This window comes from Sebastes fasciatus, chromosome 17, assembly GCF_043250625.1.
Source record: "Sebastes fasciatus isolate fSebFas1 chromosome 17, fSebFas1.pri, whole genome shotgun sequence".
Lineage (NCBI taxonomy): Eukaryota > Metazoa > Chordata > Actinopteri > Perciformes > Sebastidae > Sebastes > Sebastes fasciatus.
In genome coordinates this window covers 30188290-30210853 of record NC_133811.1, presented here as the reverse complement: position 1 = coordinate 30210853, position 22564 = coordinate 30188290, and the positions used below count along the sequence as shown (strand labels likewise).

Sequence of the window (22564 nt, the reverse complement as noted above, 5' to 3'; positions counted from 1 at the left end):
TGTTAAAACTACAGATTAGATTAGATTACCTTTACATGACCACAGTGTGTCTATGATACAGTATTTAATTTTTAATTTATCAAACATGTTCCTGATCAGGTTTTGCACCTTTTCTCTGTTTAATATCATTTTATATTAAATCCTGTTCAATGTTGTGCAGACAAAAGAAGCAATTTGAAGATTTCACTTTAGACTCTGAGAACTTGTGACGGGCATCTTCACTATTTTCTGACATTTTAAAATAAGTAAATGTTTAATCTATTAATCCAATAATAATTGATGATGAAAAGAATAATGAGTTTCAGCCCTAACTATACAGTAGAACTCCAGATTAGATTAGATTAACTCTACTGTACTGACCACAGTGTGTTGGTCCATCCCAGCAGGCAGCATCAAGACAACATCTGCAGCTGGAAACAGCTGTTGGTTGTCTTGAATGACTGACTGATGGATGGACCAATCAGGACACACAGACTGCCTCCCAGTCTCCATAATGGTCCTGATGGTCTCTGCCTTATTGTGACCAGTTGTAGTAACACAGTGCTGTCCTGGCTGAGCAGCTGGAGTCTAGTGACTCATCCTGGACTGAAAGTGTCCTTCAGTGGAAGCTTCTAGAGCAGCCTCAGGACAGTCTGGTCTGGAGTTTCTCACAGGAAGAGGATGTTGTTGGACTGATCCACTGGCTGCAGGGTCTCAGTGGGTGTAAGGTTCAGTCCAGGATCAGGTTTAATGTGAGTCTGCTAGTCAGGACTCTGTTCCTGCAGCTCACATGAAGCCACAGCACCTTCAGCAGTGGAGAGAAACTGTTGGTCTCAGTGGAGGCACTGTGTCTCTGTGGTAAAAAGAGGATCTGAACTGTGTTAGGATGTCACTCTGTTTCCCAGCAGTCTCTGCCTCTCTGTCTCTCTCCAAGACGTCCACACTGTCCACATGATGATTGGCTGTAAGTGTCTTTCATGGAGCCAATAACAGCAGGAGGTGTAGATCCTCTGTCTTGGTGTCTGTGGATCAGTGTGTCTCTGTGGTAAAGATGTGATATCAACTGATAATAGATGACTGGGCTGTGATCTCACTCTGGTTTAATGCTGTCTCTGTCTCTCTCTCTCAGATGTCCACATTTACCAGGTGATGTACGGCTGTGAATGGGACGATGAGACTGATGAGGTTAATGGTTATGAACAGTATGGTTATGATGGAGAAGACTTCATATCATTTGACCTGAAGACAGAGACATGGGTCGCTCCAAAACAACAGGCTGTCATCACCAAACACAAGTGGGATAATGACAAATCTGAGATAGCACAGAATAAACACTACTACACCCAGCATTGTCCTGAGTATCTGAAGAAGTATGTGAACTATGGGAGCAGCGTTCTGCTGAGAACAGGTAGAATCACATGACCTGAACAATCTTCATATGTCTCCTCTGTTTCTAAGCAACAGTAACATTACAGTACATGTCACCAACATACAGAGACCCACTGCGTCTCTCTTTACACACATTTCTCTTTCTTTCATTTTCTCTCACCTCTCTCACACTTTGGTATCGACACCAAATAACGTCCCATTGCTCACAGACTACTTGACCAGTAATGAGAATAGTTTGATCCCTGAACAGATACAGGTGTCTGCTAACAATTTATATCAAGTTTTTTTAGAGCTAAACCCGAACGTGAAAGACACAATTTAGATAAATGTACAAGGAGTACATTTTCCCAAAGTTCTGCCTCCCCAGGACGGTTGGGACATCTTGTTCTGGACTAAACAAATATCATTTAAACTGAATAAATGCAGTCTAAATATTAACACCTTATATTTAAAAAGTCTCCGTCCCTACTGTCCCCCTGTCCCAACCGACCCCGCTCTCCCCTATGTGTTACGAAGGCATTTAAAACACATCAAACAGGAATGCTAATATTAATATGCAGTAAATAATACTACTGTTGTCTTTACTCTCCAGAGCTTCCCTCAGTGTCTCTCCTCCAGAAGACTCCCTCCTCTCCAGTCAGCTGCCACGCTACAGGTTTCTACCCTGACAGAGCCACACTGTTCTGGAGGAAAGATGGAGAGGAGCTTCATGAGGACGTGGACCTCGGAGAGATCCTCCCCAACCACGATGGAACCTTCCAGATGAGTGCTGACCTGAAACTTTCATCAGCTGAAGATCGGACGAGGTACGACTGTGTGTTTCAGCTCTCTGGTGTGAAGGACGACCTCGTCACCAGACTGGACAAAGTCAGGAGCAACAGAGGTGAGACTGAGATCAGGAGTGATGGAGATGGCAAACACACATTTAGTTCACTGTCACTGTCCTGCAGTTCATGTAGTTTTATGTGGATGGGAAGTTGTGTTGTTGTCACTTTCTATCATCTAGTTTTTATATATAATTTGAAGGTTTAGATCAGTATTAAACCAATGCACGTGCTCCTCTGGACCCGGAGTTATTGCCACCGTTTACTTAGCTTTGATTAATATAGAAACATATCAATAATCAAACATACAAAAAACAATTTCATTGTCTTATGGATGTTCTTCTCTTCTATCCTGCTTCATGTGTTCAGGTTGTGACTATTTGTTGTTGTTTTGTGCTCAACAGAGAAAGAGAAGCCCACTGACATGACCGTCCCCATCATCGCTGCAGTGGTTGTTCTTGCTCTCGTCCTCATCGCTGTGATTGGAGTCGTCATTTATAAAAAGAAGAACGGTGAGAAACCCAAACAGAAACATTGTCTCATGTCTTTTCCTCTCTGTTTTGATTTTAGACTTTTAAGTTGATGCTTTTATCCAAACTAATTTCACTTCCCAGCACATCTAAATGTGTTTGAACCAGCAGTCAGTGCTGTAAGGCTCAGAGCCACAGTTTGATGATAATATGACTATAGCATGATGATGGAAGGGAGAGGTGATGGAAGATAAATGATGTCAAACAAAAGGTAGAAGGGATTTATTGATGAGTTTGAGTGAGTAGAAGAGCAGGTCATCACTGGAAACATTAAAGGAGACAAAGTCTGACATCTTCAACTGTGACAACATCAATAATTAGTCTTGTCTTTTGATTTCAGCCAAACGCCCTCCATCTCGTAAGTACAACTTGTTTTTATTCTATTTCCTCTGAGCTGAATCTCTGTAGATTAAAAAGAGTTAGTGTATTTTGTGCTGAAGGACTTCTTCCTGCAGTGTTTGCTGAGGACTAACAATGTGTTTCTGACCTTACAGCTGTAAACAACGCTGAGGTCTTGGAGGAACTGAATCCAGGATCCTAAATGATGAACACACCAGCCTGCACACAGTGAGTTGCTTCATATGGGACATGAAGCATTCACACCTGTTGTTAAACAAAGCTGCCTTAAACTCTGTGCAGAAGGAGCTTCTGTGATTGTTTCTTTATCCGCTGTAAAACTTCTGTGACACGTTGTAGCTGGAAAGAACATCTTTGAGTTTTTCCACAACGAAGGTGAAACTGTTTAATATGACGTGAAGTGAGATTATTAAGAGAAAGACGGAGATGCTTTCAGAAAGCTTCACATCAGCAGCTCAGATAAACTGTCTGTATATTAAAAACTCAAATATGAACCTTTAGAAAAACAGAGACACCAATTTATTAAAATGGTGTCGAACCAAATTAAAATAAATGATTTACACCAACAACATGTTAACACTTCAATGACTGAATCATGGATATCTGAGGTCTACATGAGGCTGTAAATATGTGCTTTTGTTGAACTGAACTCTCCAAACATTTATGTTAAATAGTTTTGTTTTCTATTTTATGTATTTTTATTTTCTTTGTCTCTTTAGGTTTATGGATAAATCTTCACTGGAACAATCAGTGTAATGGTTGTCTATCCTGCTGGTGATAAACTGAACTCCACCTCTCTCCCAGTGAGCACTGGGATTGACTCCAGTCCCCCGCGACTCTCAGCAGGATGAGCCGGATAGGAGATGGATGGATGGAGTTCTGCATCACTGTGGTGAATGATCTCGATTTGGACGTCATTCATTGGACACATATTTCCATCTGGTCACTGCTACATCAACCTACCTCAAAGTCGTGAATGAACCGCCGGTAGCAGCCTGTAGAACCACCTGTAGAACCGCCTCACCTCTTTTTTGGTCTTGGGCCTCGGCAGGCTGCAATCGCTGCTGTCTTATCTACCTGAGGACACACCTGCCCGCCGCCCAGGTGGTACCCCAGATACTGTACCTCCCTCATACAACTGCACACTTCTTCAGGTTGGCGGTGCTGTGGATGATGACGTCATCCAAGTAGGCGGCAGCCCACGTTGTGAAGTGTTTCTTTGAATTCATGGCTCCTATTTATGAGTCAGTTTAACGTTGAGATGTTCTATCATTACAATCAGTGAGTGTGGTGGATTATTGAGGCCATTACTGTATAGAGAGCAACATCAACCATTCTTACTACAACTTGTACATATTATGTTTTTTTTCATGAATAAAGTGTTTCTGAAAAACAGTTCAGATTTATCTGTTTATTTATTGTTTGTTGGAGGTTGATTCAGTTCAGTTTCACAACATAAAAGGATTTTTACCTCAATTCAGTTTTGTTAAAGGTGCTTTTAGGTTTCAGGGAGCAGTGAGGCTGTTCATTAATACTAAAGACATTCTAGATGGATTTTACTTATTTATTTATTTTTATTATTAATAATAATAATAATAATAATAATAATAATAATTATAATAATAGTAATAATAATAATAATAATAATAATTGTTTATTTTTATTATTATTTATTTTTATTTTATTTTGCCGATCTATTGCTCCACACTCCAGTCCAGCAGGTGGAGGTAATGCAGCTGGTTTGCCAACCTAATTATGCCCGGAGCATTAGAAAAGCAACACTCTCAGTGTGTCACAGTGAAAAGGGTCCGTGCTGTCACTCAAACAGCCGGTAAGAACTCTACCGGAGGTCTGTACTACGAATCAGGAGTTGTGGTTATCGAGGTAACTTCAGGGTTAACTCTGGGTTTTCGGTACTACGAAGCTGGATCACTTCTTACCGGGGTAGATCACCATGGTAACTGATGCTGAACGGCTGACCTGCTCCGGAGCAGGTTATGTTCCAGATCAGAGATCAACTCCTATAAAAGCACCTCCTGCTGACCAATCAGAGCTCAGTGCGGTGATTGTATTATAATATTACACACACATGAAGACATTTAAGTCATAATCCAGACTAAATTCAACCCAGTTTAAACTGACAGATACAGGAAGGGCAGCTGACTTTATGTTGGGGGTGTTTACCGCTTTGAATTATGTTTTTATATTTATTTGTTTTACTTGCTCTTGAGTCCGTTTCACACCGCCTGAGAGGGACGCAGGTGAAAGGAGGTTTAAATACTTATAGACGTTTGTTTGTTGGAGGTTGATTCAGTTCAGTTTCACAACATAAAATGATTTTATTTTTTATTTTTCATTGATACTAAATACATTCTAGGTGGATTATATTTATTTATTTATTAGTATTATTATAAGTATTATTATTATTATAAATTATTATAAATTAATATAAATTATTATTATTATTATTAATTTGATGAGTACATATGATCAGAGTGATGGATCTCCATGATGTTTTGACACCAACAGAAAGTCAGGTGACATCATCAGGTGGTTTCTCATGAGGAGTTCAAAGGCAGATACATAAACCGTCCACAAGGGGCGCTGTCACACTGCTGACTTCTCTGTAAAGATAAACTCAGTGATAAACTCAGGTATTGATCAGCAGTGATAAACTCAGGTATTGTCACAAACAATATAAATACAACATTGTCTGGATAAAAGATGTGACACATATTGATTTCTCTGTGTAATAATTATAATAATAATAATACTGTAATAATCCTGATTAATACTGACTCAGCTGTAGAAGTGAGAACAAAAGATCAGTTTTCTTATTAAACCTAAATCCTGTAACCTTTTATAAAGTGCTTCAACAACAATAAGTGAGGGTTGAAACAGTTCCAAAGCGAGAGCGAAATGAAAAACAGCATCAGGTGTTCAAACATCAACAGAGGTGTTACATTTCTCTTGTTCAAGCAGTTTTCAGCGTCCACAGCTCTGAATCAGTTCAGGAGCATTCAGCCTGTCGGACAGAGCTGAACTGATCTGATGTTTGACTCTAAGAAGCTCTCTGACTCTCTTTCTGCTTTGCTTTCATTCATTTGCTTCTTGTTTTCATTTCAAAGTCAAAATCGGAGGTCAAATATTGTTTCATGGAAACTATCTGGTGTTTTATTATATTGTCTGTGCTGATAGTATAGGCCTGATGTGAGCCGAGACCAGTGTGTAGGCCTGTACTGAAGACACACAAATAAAAACACCTTATTGGATATGGACCTGAAAAAGGATATAAGATGTTCCCCTCCATCTCATTTAATAACCACATGGTTTGATTGCACACAGATGTGTTTAAAAGAGCAGATAATAAGAGTCCACACTGAGAAACTGTACTGCTGCATGTTACGGCTGGATGTGTTTCCTGTGCTGTTGTCCCTTTTCCCTCTCCAGTAGCTCTGCCCAGGTGTGCTGCGCTCCTCAACGAGGTGCCCAGGTGTGCTGCTCTCCTCAACGAGGTGCCCAGGTGTGCTGCGCTCCTCAACGAGGTGCCCAGGTGTGTAAAATGAGATAATTCATTTATGATATTATTATTTAAATGGAATTGTTTCATATAATATTACTTAACACCATATTAAAATTATTTATTTGTTAACAAAATATTGATATGATTTTTTCATGTAAATGCACCTGTCCCACACTTCTTACCGCGACACTGAACAAACACCATAGTAAAAATTTTACTGAAAGCCAAACAAATCTGGTTTCCATGGAAACAGAAGTCAGCAGGTGAGCACATTGATGACAGGTTAGGTCGCCCACATAGGTGACCCTCAAGATCAAGAAAAACAAGGTGAAGATCACCTTTTCTTCTCTAGTATTTATTGTGTGTCCTCACCATACAGCTTAGTAATTGTGTATTTTGATCTACATTTAATAAAATAACTTAATATTACTGTTGAATTCATGTATATTAGATGTTAAGAGTCAAAGCTAACTGTCATTTATCTGCAATATTAGCAAAAATGTCATTTCTGCAACATGTCCTTAAGACATTAGAACTGCAATATCTGTCATAAAAAACAACATATTTTATATTTTTTTGTATGAAGACTGACATTTATGGTTACTGTCTACATTGTCAGGGTGTAGAGAAAATCATGAAATATTTTGTTTTAAAAATATTTTTCTATTAATATTTACAATGATGCACAAAGCTTGATGAAAATGTATTTAAATGTCTTGAAAATATAAAAAAGTTAAATGTATCAAATGAAGGTTATTGTAATGTTGCTCAGAACAAGTGATGAAAACCATAAAAAATAAACATGTTACAGATTAAAATATGAACCACTATATGTAATGTTGTGTACCTGTTTATATGTATGACATACTCTGATGGTTGATGTAACCCACCTGGAGAATAAGTGTACACTGGACTAGTATAACCTAGATTCGTAGAGAGGAGTAATGAACAGGAATCGGACACCACAATGAGTAAGCAGAACACAGAATTAAGGTTAAAGGAAAATTATTGTATTGACACATAATAAATTCACAATTACTGCTGGCATTCAGTTTTGTTCAGTTTGAAATGTCTATTGAACTGGGTGCACCCTAACAAAATAAAAGTAATCCCCAAAAAATAGAATGTTCAGATCCAAATGTCTTTTGAGGTCCTTCCCCACAGTCCTACCACACTGACAGCAAGGCGCTCCTCAATCCAGGTGCTCAGCACGGGTAGCTCGCCATCCCCCTCGTCAGGGAGAGATTCCAATCCAAATCCGGAGTTCAAGAGTATCAGGAAAACCTAGCCTGTGTAAAATAACACGGTTTATATAGCAATATATGCAAATCTATCCAAGCTCTTAACTGTACAGTTTAATTTAATCAATATCAACATATAATACAACTTTTCAATGCTTAACCCATGAATGTAGGATAACTGTTGCATCATAATATTAACATATGAAATATGTCAACCTCACTCTTATTATAAACCACTCAATAGTAAAGTGTAAACAACACTATTAAATGACTATTTAATAATTGTGAACCCATTTGAGTTGTAGATTATTATGCAAACAACCTACAGTTTAAACATTAAATACTCACTATATGTGAATATTGTGAGTAAGGCAATGTGAATACTTTCCCTGTCACAACACTGACACCTTGCGTTGATGCACACAAGCAGCACAGGGATGAACAGAATCAAGCTAATCTCATAACCCATGAAATTCAGCTAAATAATCCCTCTCTGTCCACACAATGTAAATAACACACACATATTACACATACATATTTCTTTCTGCCTCTATCACCAAAGAAATACAAAATATAATTTTAGAATACAACTCAGTGGCAAAAACATGCTGCTATGCATAGACACAGATGTTGTTGTTGATGCTCAGAGCATTTGACTCGTGTTGCCATGTGCGGCGGCTGCTTTACTGTTTGGAACTCACCGAGAAAAGAAAAGAATCAAACGATGCTCTCAGATGTTCTCAGGTCGCTTCAATAGGTGACGGAGCTCTTACTGGCTCATATATAGTTTTACTTCTCTCTGTTCAGTAGTATATCAAGTATAAGTATATCACTCTGTAAATCCAGCTTCTCCGCTGCTCTCATCAATCTCCGTCTTTTCCACACTCCACTGCGTCTCTCACCTGAGTGAGGAGGCGGGACTTGGAATGTTTTACACCAATAGCAGACAGTTATTTCACTTTGAACCAATAAGCTTATTTGTTGTCAAGTTTTTGACCGGTAGAACACATCCTGATGCAAAGTTAGAACTCTGAGCAAAAACGGAAATAAAATAAACAATAATAAATTAATTTCAGAATAAAATAAAGAATGTGGTTATTTATTAAATAAAAGGAATTCTCAGTGAGGGAAATGGCTCTAAATGTTTTAGTAACAACTGGTTTTCCCAGAGGGTTACATTGACATTAAAATGCATAGAGGGTGATTATTATTATTATTATTCTTTAATGTGGGAGAGTGAAAAGTGAGCTTGCTGCAGAAACAGCCTCATCCATTTGTGCACATTTCATCCCATGAAGCTCCAAAAGGCGATAGAAGAGCTGAGCAGCAGAAGGTCAAATCCTCCTTTCATATGAGAACACAGGTGAGCGCGCAGAATAAAGCCCCGCGTGTCTCCCCATCCTCCTCCACAGGCTGAAAGAACATCATTCTACTTTCACTTTGAACAACCTCACTTTTACCCGGTTCTAAGTGACGGTGATGCTCAGCTTAAATCCCCATTGGCTCAGATGGAGGTTGATGTCTGCGCCCCTTCTCGGCTCCTCCTCATTTCAGCCCTGCTGCTCGAGCTGGAAGGACGGTATCAGAGGTATCAGAGTGTCTCCAGAATCAGAAAAAGTCGTCCTCCTATCAAAGCTTCAAGATGCGACAGGTCCCAATGGAGCCGTTGATTGTGACTCTCCTGACAATAAGCCTACATGGCGCGGCAGCAGGTCAGTTCAGACTGCTTATTGAAGTAGAACCAACGAGTCAGTTGATGGTTGTTTTCCTGCTGAAACCAAACAACTTCCTGCTTTGTTGCTACAATATTTAATATGGTTCACTAATGTGTGTGAACTAAACACTTCATACATTATTATTATTCACTCCCAACACCAAATAGAAACTGTCATCTGGAACCAAATAATACAGATTTCATGATTGAAAAAGAGCAAGAAGGAAATAATATGATATATTACCCTCTCTTAGTAAATAAATGATATTTAGAGAATAATTAGACAACACAGAAAAACACACATAATCAATAACAACCTACTGAACATTCATATCATCATCTATTTATAGTTTCTTCAGTGATATAATATTTCATATAGTATATTATTCTATCTAATAATGCTTTAACGTAGTACCTCCATACTGAGTTGTGTTGGTTGGGTCAGATGACATCACACTGATAGTTCCATTGACTGTACTATATCATGCTGTTTAGTAGAGCTACACTGATAAATCACACCTCCATATTATTTGCTGATATCAGCTTATTGCAGATATATGGTATCGGTGTATATATCGGCTGATAAGTAACAAGAAACTGAAGTGCAGAAATGCCAAACTGAGTTTGAGCTCATTCATAAACAGTGTCTCCATCACATAGTTTGTCCTCCAGAGAGCACCAGTTCATTTGTAAACTGTGAAATGTCCCACTGAGTTCTACTGGTCACAAAACAACAACAACTAAGGAATCTGTATCAAGTTTGTCTGTTTATGTTCTGTGTCTCTATTCAAAATACTGTCGGCCCATATGTTGAATATTGATATCAGTGTCGGCCTCAAAAATCCAGCATCGGTCGGGCGATGCTGTTTAAGGATTTGATGTATTAACAGAATCACATTTATTCTGGGACAGATTTGTTAAACATCTTTCAGTGCAGAATATTTAAAGTTCAGCTGAACACAGAAATATGAGCTAGATGCATTCAGACAGGAGAGGACAGTAGAGGACAGCAGAGGACAGCAGAGGACAGCAGAGGACAGCAGAGGACAGCAGAGGACAGCAGAGGACAGTAGAGGACAGCAGAGAACAGTAGAGGACAGTAGAGGACAGTAGAGACAGACTTCAAACTAATGTGATAATGAGGAGTGTGAACTACTAATGATGCATCCTGAAGAATAAATGACTCCACTAACTGGAAACTAAACTGGACTTTCTCTTCACATTGAGATATCCAGCACTAGATACAAATAAATCAATAAATGATGTCTGTTTTTACAAACTGCTTTCTATCAATGAATGTCAGCTACACAACTGTATGACCTAAATATGAGACTCCTTTATATTTTATTTCAGAATTAAAACAGTTTTCAAGACTAAATCATCAGAAATATTAAAGAGTGTCTGGAACTAAATATATTTATATATTTATTGACTACACAGAGATTATTAGGATGTCTTGTAGTTCTTTTTGATTCTGTGTTCAGAGAAATAACGTTGTTCAGTGATTTATAAAAGTATGATATAAAGACTGAAATCATGACGTTAACTTTCTCTTCCAGTGACTCACTCTATGAAGTATATCCACACTGGATCTACTGGAGTCCCAAACTTCCCAGAGTTTGTGGTTGTTGGGTTGGTTGATGAAGTTCAGATGTATTACTATGACAGTAACACCAGGAGAGCAGAACCCAAACAGGACTGGATGAACAACGTCACAGAAGATTATCCTCAGTTTTGGGAGGGGGAGGCTGAGAAATGTATGGGTTACCAGCAGGAATTCAAAGTCGGCATTGAAGATGCAAAGCAGCGCTTCAACCAAACTGGAGGTTTGTTCATGTTTCACTTTCTACTGATAAAATGTTGTTTATATTTTCATCCTGTATTTTAGTGAACAGATGTTACCACACACACAGTGTTTCTGTCCATCCCATAATAACCAGCAGAGATGATGAACCCTTTGTCTCCACTAGATTAGATCAGAATCAGTCTACTGAACTGCCCACAGTGAGTTGGTCCATAAGAACTCTGCTGCAGGAACCTGTTTATCACAACAGTTTTACAACCCACAGCTGATAGAGGAACATTACTGCCTGCTGGTTTCTTAAAGTACGGAGCAGGACTGTAAACGGGCCGCAGGCTGCTTCTGCTGGGTCCTCATATGAGAGGAGTAGCAGGAGGTTTTAATAATACTTTTATCATTTAATAATATTTTTAATTTAATTATAATTCTTGACATTTTACATTAGTAATTCATTGTTGTGACGTAATCAATATTCACAAGAATAATAAATTTTATTCTTAAATATATAGTAGAACTACAGATTAGATTAGATTACCTTTACTTGACCACAGTGTGTCTATGATACAGTATTTAATTTTTAATTTATCAAACATGTTCTAGATCAGGTTTCTTACAGTTTTTCTCGATTGTTTACACACATTTTCTGAAAGCATGCCTCATACTCTCAGAACTCTACACACAAATCAAAAAACACACACACAATGGGCAGAACCCCTCAATTCTCCTGCAAAATTAAACTTTACATTCAAAACAATGTTATTTCTTCTCAAAATGGTATTTTGTTTTCAAATGACACACACAAACCATCATATGAATAGACATTTATAAGAACCAGTTGAACACTGATGTGCTCAATGTAAAACACTATGATGAATGGAAAACACTTCTTCTCCATTCATCATAATGACTTAGGCCCTTTTTTTGTTCAGTGTTACACTTACTACAGACAGTACTTACATAAGTGTGTTGTAAAATATTTTAGAATATTGTTTTTATACTCAGAATACACAAATACACGGTAACAAATATATTTTATTTTCCCCACAAAAACAATGTACACAGTGAACATCCCAACCAACACAAAGTTGCACATACAACTACATACAAAACAACAGAGGAATTTACTGTATACAGTTACAGTAAAAAAAACGGAAAAAAAACTATGCTGCATCCTCTCTTCTGTTTCGGTCTGGCCACAGCACCTCATCCACATCACAAGCAATGTTTTCCCTGGCCAAGCAGCGGGGGAAATATCGCTTAGCATGTCGAATCCAGCCATGAAAAGCATCAACTGATTGCTAATTGTAACACTGTGTGACAGGTGTTTGCCCATGTGATGAGTCAGTGTGCATAGTAGGGCAATTGACTTTAGAATTTTGAATGACAGTGTGTTCCTTGTGAAAACGAGATTTTCTTCATGAAAATTGTGCCAAATGTAGAGAATTGTGTGTAGTGTTCTGAAAAAAGTGTGTTTTAGAACTGCAATTTGAGTGTAAAGCAGGAATTGTGCTTGTAGTTTAGCAGAATTGGTTCAGGGGGTTGGTGCATGAGTTACATGTTGTGGTCATTGTGTGTCAAGTACCAGTATTTGTGTGTAAACAATTGAGAAAAACTGTAATATGAGAATTTGCTGCTTTTCTCTGTTTAATATCATTTTATATTAAATCCTGTTCAGTGTTCAGACAAAAGAAGCAATTTGAAGATTTCACTTTAGACTCTGAGAACTTGTGACGGGCATCTTCAGTATTTTCTGACATTTTAAAATAAGTAAATGTTTAATCTATTAATCCAATAATAATTGATGATGAAAAGAATAATGAGTTTCAGCCCTAACTATACAGTAGAACTCCAGATTAGATTAGATTAACTCTACTGTACTGACCACAGTGTGTTGGTCCATCCCAGCAGGCAGCATCAAGCCAACATCTGCAGCTGGAAACAGCTGTTAGTTGTCTTGAATGACTGACTGATGGATGGACCAATCAGGACACACAGACTGCCTCCCAGTCTCCATAATGGTCCTGATGGTCTCTGCCTTATTGTGACCAGTTGTAGTAACACAGTGCTGTCCTGGCTGAGCAGCTGGAGTCTAGTGACTCATCCTGGACTGAAAGTGTCCTTCAGTGGAAGCTTCTAGAGCAGCCTCAGGACAGTCTGGTCTGGAGTTTCTCACAGGAAGAGGATGTTGTTGGACTGATCCACTGGCTGCAGGGTCTCAGTGGGTGTAAGGTTCAGTCCAGGATCAGGTTTAATGTGAGTCTGCTAGTCAGGACTCTGTTCCTGCAGCTCACATGAAGCCACAGCACCTTCAGCAGTGGAGAGAAACTGTTGGTCTCAGTGGAGGCACTGTGTCTCTGTGGTAAAAAGAGGATCTGAACTGTGTTAGGATGTCACTCTGTTTCCCAGCAGTCTCTGCCTCTCTGTCTCTCTCCAAGACGTCCACACTGTCCACATGATGATTGGCTGTAAGTGTCTTTCATGGAGCCAATAACAGCAGGAGGTGTAGATCCTCTGTCTTGGTGTCTGTGGATCAGTGTGTCTCTGTGGTAAAGATGTGATATCAACTGATAATAGATGACTGGGCTGTGATCTCACTCTGGTTTAATGCCGTCTCTCTCTCTCTCTCTCTCTCTCTCTCTCTCTCTCTCTCTCTCTCTCTCTCTCTCTCTCTCTCTCTCTCTCTCTCTCTCTCTCTCTCTCTCTCTCTCTCTCTCTCTCTCTCTCTCTCTCTCTCTCTCTCAGATGTCCACATTTACCAGATGATGGATGGCTGTGAATGGGACGATGAGACTGAGGAGGTTAAAGGTTATTTTCAGTATGGTTATGATGGAGAAGACTTCATATCATTTGACCTGGAGACAGAGACATGGGTCGCTCCAAAACCACAGGCTGTCATCACCAAACACAACTGGGATAATAACAAAGCTTTGATAGCACGGAGAAAACACTACCTCACCCAGCGTTGTCCTGATTATCTGAAGAATTTTGTCAACTATGGGAGGAGCGTTCTGCTGAGAACAGGTAGAATCACATGACCTGAACAATCTTCATATGTCTCCTCTGTTTCTAAGCAACAGTAACATTACAGTACATGTCACCAACATACAGAGACCCACTGCGTCTCTCTTTACACACATTTCTCTTTCTTTCATTTCCTCTCACCTCTCTCACACTTTGGTATCGACACCAAATAACGTCCCATTGCTCACAGACTACTTGACCAGTCATGAGAATAGTTTGATCCCTGAACAGATACAGGTGTCTGCTAACAAGTTATATCACGTTTGTTTTAGAGCTAAACCCGAACATGAAAGACACAATTTAGATAAAATTAACGGATAAATAACGGTTGGGACATCTTGTTCTGGACTAAACAAATATCATTTAATATGAATAAATGCAGTCTAAATATTAACACCTTATATTTAAAAAGTCTCTGTCCCTACTGTCCCCCTGTCCCAACCGACCCCGCTCTCCCCTATGTGTTACGAAGGCATTTAAAACCCGTCAAACAGGAATGCTAATATTAATATGCAGTAAATAATAATACTGTTGTCTTTACTCTCCAGAGCTTCCCTCAGTGTCTCTCCTCCAGAAGACTCCCTCCTCTCCAGTCAGCTGCCACGCTACAGGTTTCTACCCTGACATAGCCGCACTGTTCTGGAGGAAAGACGGAGAGGAGCTTCATGAGGACGTGGACCTCGGAGAGATCCTCCCCAACCACGATGGAACCTTCCAGATGAGGGTTGACCTGAAACTTTCATCAGCTGAAGATCGGACGAGGTACGACTGTGTGTTTCAGCTCTCTGGTGTGAAGGACAACCTCGTCACCAGACTGGACAAAGTCAGGACCAACGAAGGTGAGACTGAGATCAGGAGTGATGGAGATGGCAAACACACATTTAGTTCACCTTTGTAAATTAGTTTTAGATTTTAGATGCTATAAAGCCTTGTGTAACTGTTTTAATGTGTAGCCACAGTTCAGAGATTAGAGGCGCCTGCTTCATGTGTTCAGGTTGTGACTATTTGTTGTTGTTTTGTGCTCAACAGAGATTTTCATCATCGCTGCAGTGGTTGTTCTTGCTCTCGTCCTCATCGCTGTGATTGGATTCATCATTTATAGAAAGATGAACGGTGAGAAACCCAAACAGAAACATCGTCTCATGTCTTTTCCTCTCTGTTTTGATTTCAGACTTTTAAGTTGATGCTTTTATCCAAACTAATTTCACTTCCCAGCACATCTAAATGTGTTTGAACCAGCAGTCAGTGCTGTAAGGCTCAGAGCCACAGTTTGATGATAATATGACTATAGCATGATGATGTAAGGGAGAGGTGATGGAAGATAAATGATGTCAAACAAAAGGTAGAAGGGATTTATTGATGAGTTTGAGTGAGTAGAAGAGCGGGTCATCACTGGAAACATTAAAGGAGACAAAGTCTGACATCTTCAACTGTGACAACATCAATAACTAGTCTTGTCTTTTTATTTCAGCCCAAGATGTCGTAAGTACAACTTGTTTTTATTCTATTTCCTCTGAGCTGAATCTCTGTAGATTAAAAAGAGTTAGTGTATTTTGTGCTGAAGGACTTCTTCCTGCAGTGTTTGCTGAGGGCTAACAATGTGTTTCTGACCTTACAGCTGTAAACAACGCTGAGGTCTTGGAGGAACTGAATCCAGGATCCTAAATGATGAACACACCAGCCTGCACACAGTGAGTTGCTTCATATGGGACATGAAGCATTCACACCTGTTGTTAAACAAAGCTGCCTTAAACTATGTACAGAAGGAGCTTCTGTGATTGTTTCTTTATCCGCTGTAAAACTTCTGTGACACGTTGTAGCTGGAAAGAACATCTTTGAGTTTTTCCACAACGAAGGTGAAACTGTTGTAGGGACCCACCAAAATGACTGGTGGCAAGAGACCACATGAACTCAGTAACATGATCCTTGACCCTTGGACTCAGCTCAGCTTGGTAGCCATTGGCTGAGGACTCAGCTCAGTAGCCACTGAAATTGAAATTCACCCAGGACAAAACCAGAGGAATCTCTTTGTTCCTCCTCTTTCCTTCTCCTTCTCCTCACCCCAGCTGACCTGCTTGAGGTGAACTGCTGCTCTCCCCACCTAAGCTCTCTGATCTATGGCCTGTTAGGAAACAGACATAGCAACACAAGGAACTTCTAAACAGAAGACGCGAGAGCCTGCCTTTTTACCAACTAACTTCAAGCAACAACCGCAAGGAAGTTAGCACCAAGCTCTGAAGCTGCTGGGAAGAAAGTATTGGAGTGACGAGCTTCCTCCAATCTGCACAACTTGATTTGAGCATAGCAAAGACAACATCTTTGACTTGGAACCACAATTTCAACACATGGAATTACAAACCCCTTTTCTTCCATGGATCGGTAACGTACTGGGCTTACCTTAGCAGTAGCAATCGCACATGGCTGAGCAAGACTGTTCAATTTTAATTTCTAGAATGTACTTGTATTGATTTGGTTTAATGTTATTCATTGAGTTTGACTGTTGTGATATTATTTGTGTTTGATATTTGGGTAGCTGGCTTCGCCACATCTGAAGTGTTTAGTTTATGCTTCACATAGACAAGGTCTTGCATGCAAACTAACCATCTTTTCTAATCCACTGCATTATCTGACACACATTAAGATCACATACAGAAAACTGTGAATTAGTTAGACATAAACATACAGCTTCAGATAATCTTAACCCCCACATCACCCCCCTCTCTATCCTTCCTGAGCACATGTGCTCCGAAGAACAAAGAGGCCATGTGGTGACATGTTGGCGGCCATCTTTGATCCCGCCATCTTTGTAGTTTTACAGTGCTCGCCCCTTTTGTCTGTAGGCAGACATCCTGAGACAAGAAGCCATCTTGTCTCTCTCCCTCTCTCTCTCTCTCTCTCTCTCACACACACACACACACACACACACACACACACACACACACACACACACACACACGCATGCTAACGCACTTTGTTTGGTTTGTTTAGTTTAGTTATTTAGTTAGATTTATATTGTGTTTTAAACCTTTATTATCTTGTAAATAAATGTTTGTGGAATATACCTGCTGGTCTGTTTAATGTTGTACCAGAGTGAATAATGCCAACCTCTGCTATGTCAAGAACTCCGATATCCTTCAACCTTTACTATCTATTTTGGTTATAGTTATTAATTTAATTATTAATCAACGTTGCAAATTGATAGTTTAGCATATTTATGAGACTATATTAACGTTTTGGTTATTGGTCCCCGTTTATTATTCATGTTTATTGATAATTTTTATTAATAATAATAATTCTATCACTATTTATTAATTAATTTGCTAATAACCAAACCTGTTCATGCCAAATCCCTACAACCTTGAGATAACAGATAGTCAATACTGCTAATCAATCAGCAGCATCCAGTGATGATCCCCTATGCACACACACACACACAATAGAAACATCAGTTCAGCATTTATTTTCCAGTTGTGTAAATAGTTTGTTTGAATATTTCTAAATTTGAAGATCTTGTTTTTCCAAAGCAAATAATAATTTATGTCTTTGAGGTTTTTTCTTAATTAATCAGGAGTGTGTTGTTGTTTCATAATATCTGTTGATCTGTTTTGACACATTAATATATTTATTGTTTAGCTGAGCTTCTAAAGGGTTGTGGGATGTTTGAAGCTTCTCAGCACACTGATAGAAATGTTCTTGTAAATATTTCCTGCTAGTATTTTTGGGACAAGAGACGATTTCTCTCTTAGTTTTATAAACATAAAGAAATTGAACAGCGATGCTCAAAATCCCGTCTTGTGTTGGGTTAAGTAGATGAACGTTGAATGAAGTTGCTCTGCTGTTTCACTCCTTTTGTACTGTTTTGCTTTTCAATAAAATCCCCAATATTCCAAAGTGCTGTCTTTTTGTGATTCCATATATATGCTCACACATCTGTGACTGTAGCTACAATAATATGAATATTGTAGCTGTGGGCGTCAATATTTGATTTCTATCAGAGAGACATAATTATTTTAATCAAAGGAAATGTAAAATAGATCAAGAATAGAAGATATGACAATATGTTTTGATTTGTTTTATAAACACAGACATGAAACTCCAGATAACACTAATGATCTGGAACAGGCAGAAGCAGTGAGTCCCAATGAACCTACCCACAATGCAACTTGATTAACTCCTTTTTCATGTGTCTCTGCTGAACCCTGCTGTTTTTTATTTCTGGTAGGCTATGAGGCCTTTTCAGGACTCAGTAACGGGGTTAGAGCTCCTCCACTGGCCAGACACAGCACAACCCTCTGGAGCAATTCTGGGAAATCCCCTGATGAGTCTGTTAGGTTTCGTTTCTGTGTTGTTTGACAGAGATCCAGCATGATCTGCATATTGTGGCATACACAGTAACATGGTTGTTATTTTGGTCCCTGCCAGGCCATCGCAGCTTCTTGTCTTCTTCGTTTTGCCACATTCCTCTGGTGTTGAAGAAAATACGCACTGTAATAAACCGGAAACTGTCAAGCATATTCTTATAGAGTGCAACAAATATGACGAAGAATGAAGGGAATTGCTATCAGGAGTAGATGATGGAAATATTACAATGGGGAATGTGCTAGGAAAGACATCTAAGAAAGTACACAATGAAAGTCAGCGTCGGGCTCGCGCTTGTGCTCGCTCTACATAGACATGAACGAGCATCGCTGTCGCGGGGTTCTACGTCAAAAACTCCGTGCAACATAAAAACACTGGCGTAGTCGGAAAACGTTGTATTCATTCCCTTTTTATTCTGCCGGCCTCCCAAAGTGCAATCATTGTGGCTATTTACAAAAAAGTGAAAAATAGAAAATAAGCTTTGTACAAAACAGTAAATAGTACAGAAAATCGAGTTCCTTACTAACTCCTTGAGTTCTTTCAGAATAGGCAAAAACAATCCAACTACAATCTATATTTTACCTTCCTGAGTGTCTGAGTGTGACCTTCTCTGTCAACACTTCCAGACCCGACTCCCTCAGGTGGCCAAGATGACCCCCTTTTATACCAATAGCCCCTCCCCTGGGCGTATTCTTTACACAGAAATAACAATTAACATCATCTTTCATCATAACTGATCTCCATAGTCCCTTCAACCCAGGCATATCCCACATATAAATGATATATCTCTGTCTAAACATTCCCCCCCAACCAAAACAAGTTAATTTGCAACATAATCACAATTTCAAAGTTTAAACATATTTAAACTGATCACATGCTCTCAAAACGCGCGAGGGCACCCTTTATAACGGGGGGATTTGTTCCGGCCCTGTTTGCTCGTCAATCCCATGAATGGGACATGGCAGGATGGACAGGCAGCGTTTCAGCAACTGGTGAGTGAAAATAATGTTTGTGTAATGTATGCGTATAGGAAACAGTTTAGGGGAGAGGGATATGTCGCGATGTGTTTAACTACGGAGTGAATCAGGAAGGGAGCGGAGAAATGTTTGGCGTGTGTGTGTGTGTGTCTGCGGCGCAGCGGAGAAATGTTGGTGTGTGTGGCCTGAGGTGATGTGTGTGCGCTGCCCACAGTCAGTGACGGCTACTCCGTCACATCATCCCCCTCCTCCCGGAGGTTGGCGATGTGCGGCAACCTGGAAAGGTAATCTGCCACCACATTGGCCTTGCCGGATCGATGTCGGATGGAGAACTTGAAGGGCTGCAGTGAGAGGTACCATCGAGTCAGGCGGCTGTTGTGATCCTTCATGGTGTTTATCCAGGTGAGAGCCCGATGGTCAGTTTCCAGGTCAAACTCTCGGCCAAGCAAGTAGTAACGTAGGCTATCCAGTGCCCACTTGATGGCCAGGCCCTCTTTTTCCACAGTGGAATACCTGGTCTCACGTGGCTGCATCTTGCGGCTGAGGTACAAAATCGGGTGTTCGTCCCCAGGGTCCCCTTGGGCCAGGACTGCTCCAAGGCCGACTGCCGATGCGTCCACCTGTACCAGAAATCTTTTGTTGAAGTCTGGACTCTTGAGGACGGGAGAAGAACACAGGTGTTTTTTCAAGGTGCTGAAGGCTGTTTCACAGTCATCTGACCAAGTTACTGGGTTCCTGTGTTCGTTGCGGGTCAAAGCTGTGAGTGGGGCTGCAATGGTCGCGAACTGTGGCACGAATCGCCTGTACCACCCAATCAATCCCAGGAAGGACCGTACCTCCTTCTTGGTCCGTGGTCGAGGGCAGTTCTGGATAGCTTCCACCTTATCCACTTGTGGCCGTACCTCCCCTCGTCCCAACTGGTAACCAAGGTACCGTGTCTCCTCTCGCGCCCACTCACACTTGGAAAGGTTGAGTGTCAGCCCAGCCTTCTGGATCCTTCCCAGAACAAGTGATAGATGTTGGACATGCTCTACCCAGGTGTTGCTGAAGATCACCACATCATCCAGGTATGCAGCGCTGCAGTTGTCACAACCCTGGAGTACTCTGTTCATCAGTCTCTGGAAGGTGGCTGGTGCTCCGTGTAGTCCAAATGGCATCACTGTAAACTGGTAGAGTCCAGCTGGGGTTCGGAACGCCGTGTAGGGTCTGCTTGTCTCCTCCAGTGGCACCTGCCAATATCCCTTGCAGAGATCAAGGGTGGTGATGTACTTTGCAGCTCCGATCTTCTCCAGCAAGTCCTCGATTCTTGGCATGGGATAGGCGTCAAACTCTGAGATGGCATTGATCTTCCTGAAATCAATGCATATTCGGAGGGAGCCATCCTTCTTGAAGACGATGACCACCGGACTACACCACTCTGAGTTGGATGGTTCAATCACTCCAAGTTTCAACATCTCCTCCACCTCCTGCTGCAGTCTTCCCACCAGCTGCTGCGGAATACGGTAGGGACGTTGACGAATTGGTCGTCCATCTTTGAGGCGAATGACATGCTCCACTAGCGTTGTCTTCCCTGGGCTGGCAGCAAATAAGGACGGCGTCATCTTGAAGACCTGTAGGAGCCGTGCAACTTGTCCTGGTTCAAGATGTGCCAACACAGGATCAGCTGGTGTAGTAAGGGTCTCCAGTCCCATCTCCACCTCTTCTTCACTGTCGACCTTCCTTACCATCAGAACCTCCCCTGGTACCTGGATCAACCGGTCCTTCCACTCTTTCAAGAGATTCACATGGTAGGTCTGCTTGGGTTTCTTCTTGTCTGGGTGATGGACCTCGTAAGTGACCGGACCCATTTTTCGGGTGATGAGGTACGGCCCTTGCCATTTTGCTAGGAGCTTGCTGTTGGATGAAGGGAGAAGCAGCAAAACCTTTTGGCCAGGCTGGAACTCACGGTGCCGGGCCTGTTGGTCATACCAGGTCTTTTGGCTTTTCTGGGCCTCCCGCAGGTTAACCTCTGCCTCCTCCTGGTACCTTGACAGCCGATCCCTCATCTCCAGCACAAACTGCACCACCCCTCTGTCGTCTTGCGAGGTGGAAGGTGTCTCCCATCCTTTGCGGAGCAGATCCAAGGGTCCCTGTACCTCCCAGCCATAAAGCAGCTCGAATGGGGAGAAACCAGTTGATGCCTGGGGAACTTCACGATAGGCGAAGAGCAGGAATGGCAGCCAACGGTCCCAGTCCTTGCCAGTATCATCCACGAACTTCCGCAGCATATTCTTCAATGTCTGGTTGAACCTTTCAACCAGACCATCAGTCTGTGGGTGGTATGGCGTAGTTTTGATTGCTGAGATGCCCAGCTGCTTTTGGAAGAGCTGCATCAACCTGGAGGTGAAGTTCGTTCCCTGATCCGTCAGGATCTCATCAGGTATTCCCACTCTGGAGAACAGTTGCACCAACGCACGCAGCACAGCAGGAGCGGTGATCGTGCGCAGGGGAAAAGCCTCTGGGAAACGAGTAGCATAGTCACACACCACCAATATGTACTCATGTCCACCACTGCTTTTCACCAACGGGCCCACAATATCCATGGCAATCCTGCGGAATGGAGTGGAGATAACAGGTAGTGGCTGCAGAAAAGCTCGGTCAGACTTGCGGGCAATGCATGTTTTTTGACATGTTGGGCATGTGGCACAATATTTCTGAATGTCTGTGTACATGGAGGGCCAATAAAAGCGTGAACTGATGCGCAGATATGTTTTGTTGCGGCCAAGGTGTCCAGACCATGGGAGTGTGTGTGCTAGGTGCATGACGAGTGACCTACAGTTAGCAGGAACTACTAGGCGTTTATGGTCATT

General features: G+C 41.0%; 2 protein-coding genes and 1 long non-coding RNA gene across 6 annotated transcripts in view; 2 read left to right on the top strand and 1 right to left on the bottom strand.

Moving 5' to 3' along the window:
• LOC141754400 (major histocompatibility complex class I-related gene protein-like) overlaps window positions 1-15292 on the top strand; it is a 49872-nt gene extending 34580 nt beyond the window's left edge. Inside the window, exons 3-7 of one of the 4 annotated variants that reach the window (XM_074613439.1) lie at window positions 1109-1387; window positions 1961-2251; window positions 2603-2704; window positions 3063-3080; window positions 3217-3533. In XM_074613439.1, the coding sequence (XP_074469540.1) occupies window positions 1109-1387; window positions 1961-2251; window positions 2603-2704; window positions 3063-3080; window positions 3217-3263 (737 nt within the window). In that variant the 3' untranslated portion in view covers window positions 3264-3533. Of the gene's footprint in view, window positions 1-1108; window positions 1388-1960; window positions 2304-2602; window positions 2705-3062; window positions 3081-3216; window positions 3534-15264 lie in introns of those variants that run through there. The other 3 variants (XM_074613438.1, XM_074613440.1, XM_074613441.1) reach the window with 3 other exon arrangements.
• The window catches only part of LOC141754421 (uncharacterized), an 87150-nt gene extending 69276 nt beyond the window's left edge, over window positions 1-17874 (bottom strand). The window contains exon 1 of the long non-coding RNA XR_012590635.1: window positions 17803-17874. This is a non-coding gene — a long non-coding RNA (uncharacterized LOC141754421). The remainder of the gene's footprint in view (window positions 1-17802) is intronic.
• On the top strand, window positions 9422-14596 carry LOC141754415 (major histocompatibility complex class I-related gene protein-like). The gene is made up of 3 exons (XM_074613471.1): window positions 9422-9555; window positions 11117-11383; window positions 14101-14596. Exons 1-3 carry the CDS (start codon window positions 9486-9488, stop codon window positions 14391-14393), a joined length of 630 nt encoding a protein of 209 aa, XP_074469572.1. The 5' UTR covers window positions 9422-9485; the 3' UTR covers window positions 14394-14596.
• Window positions 17875-22564: the final 4690 nt, after the last annotated feature.

Coding starts and splice junctions, on each gene's coding strand:
- LOC141754415 (XM_074613471.1), top strand. CDS start 9,486: ATGCGACAGGTCCCAATGGAGCCGTTGATTGTGACTCTCCTGACAATA. Junction 9,556..11,116: donor CCTACATGGCGCGGCAGCAG/GTCAGTTCAGAC, acceptor TTTCTCTTCCAG/TGACTCACTCTATGAAGTAT. Junction 11,384..14,100: donor GCGCTTCAACCAAACTGGAG/GTTTGTTCATGT, acceptor TCTCTCTCTCAG/ATGTCCACATTTACCAGATG.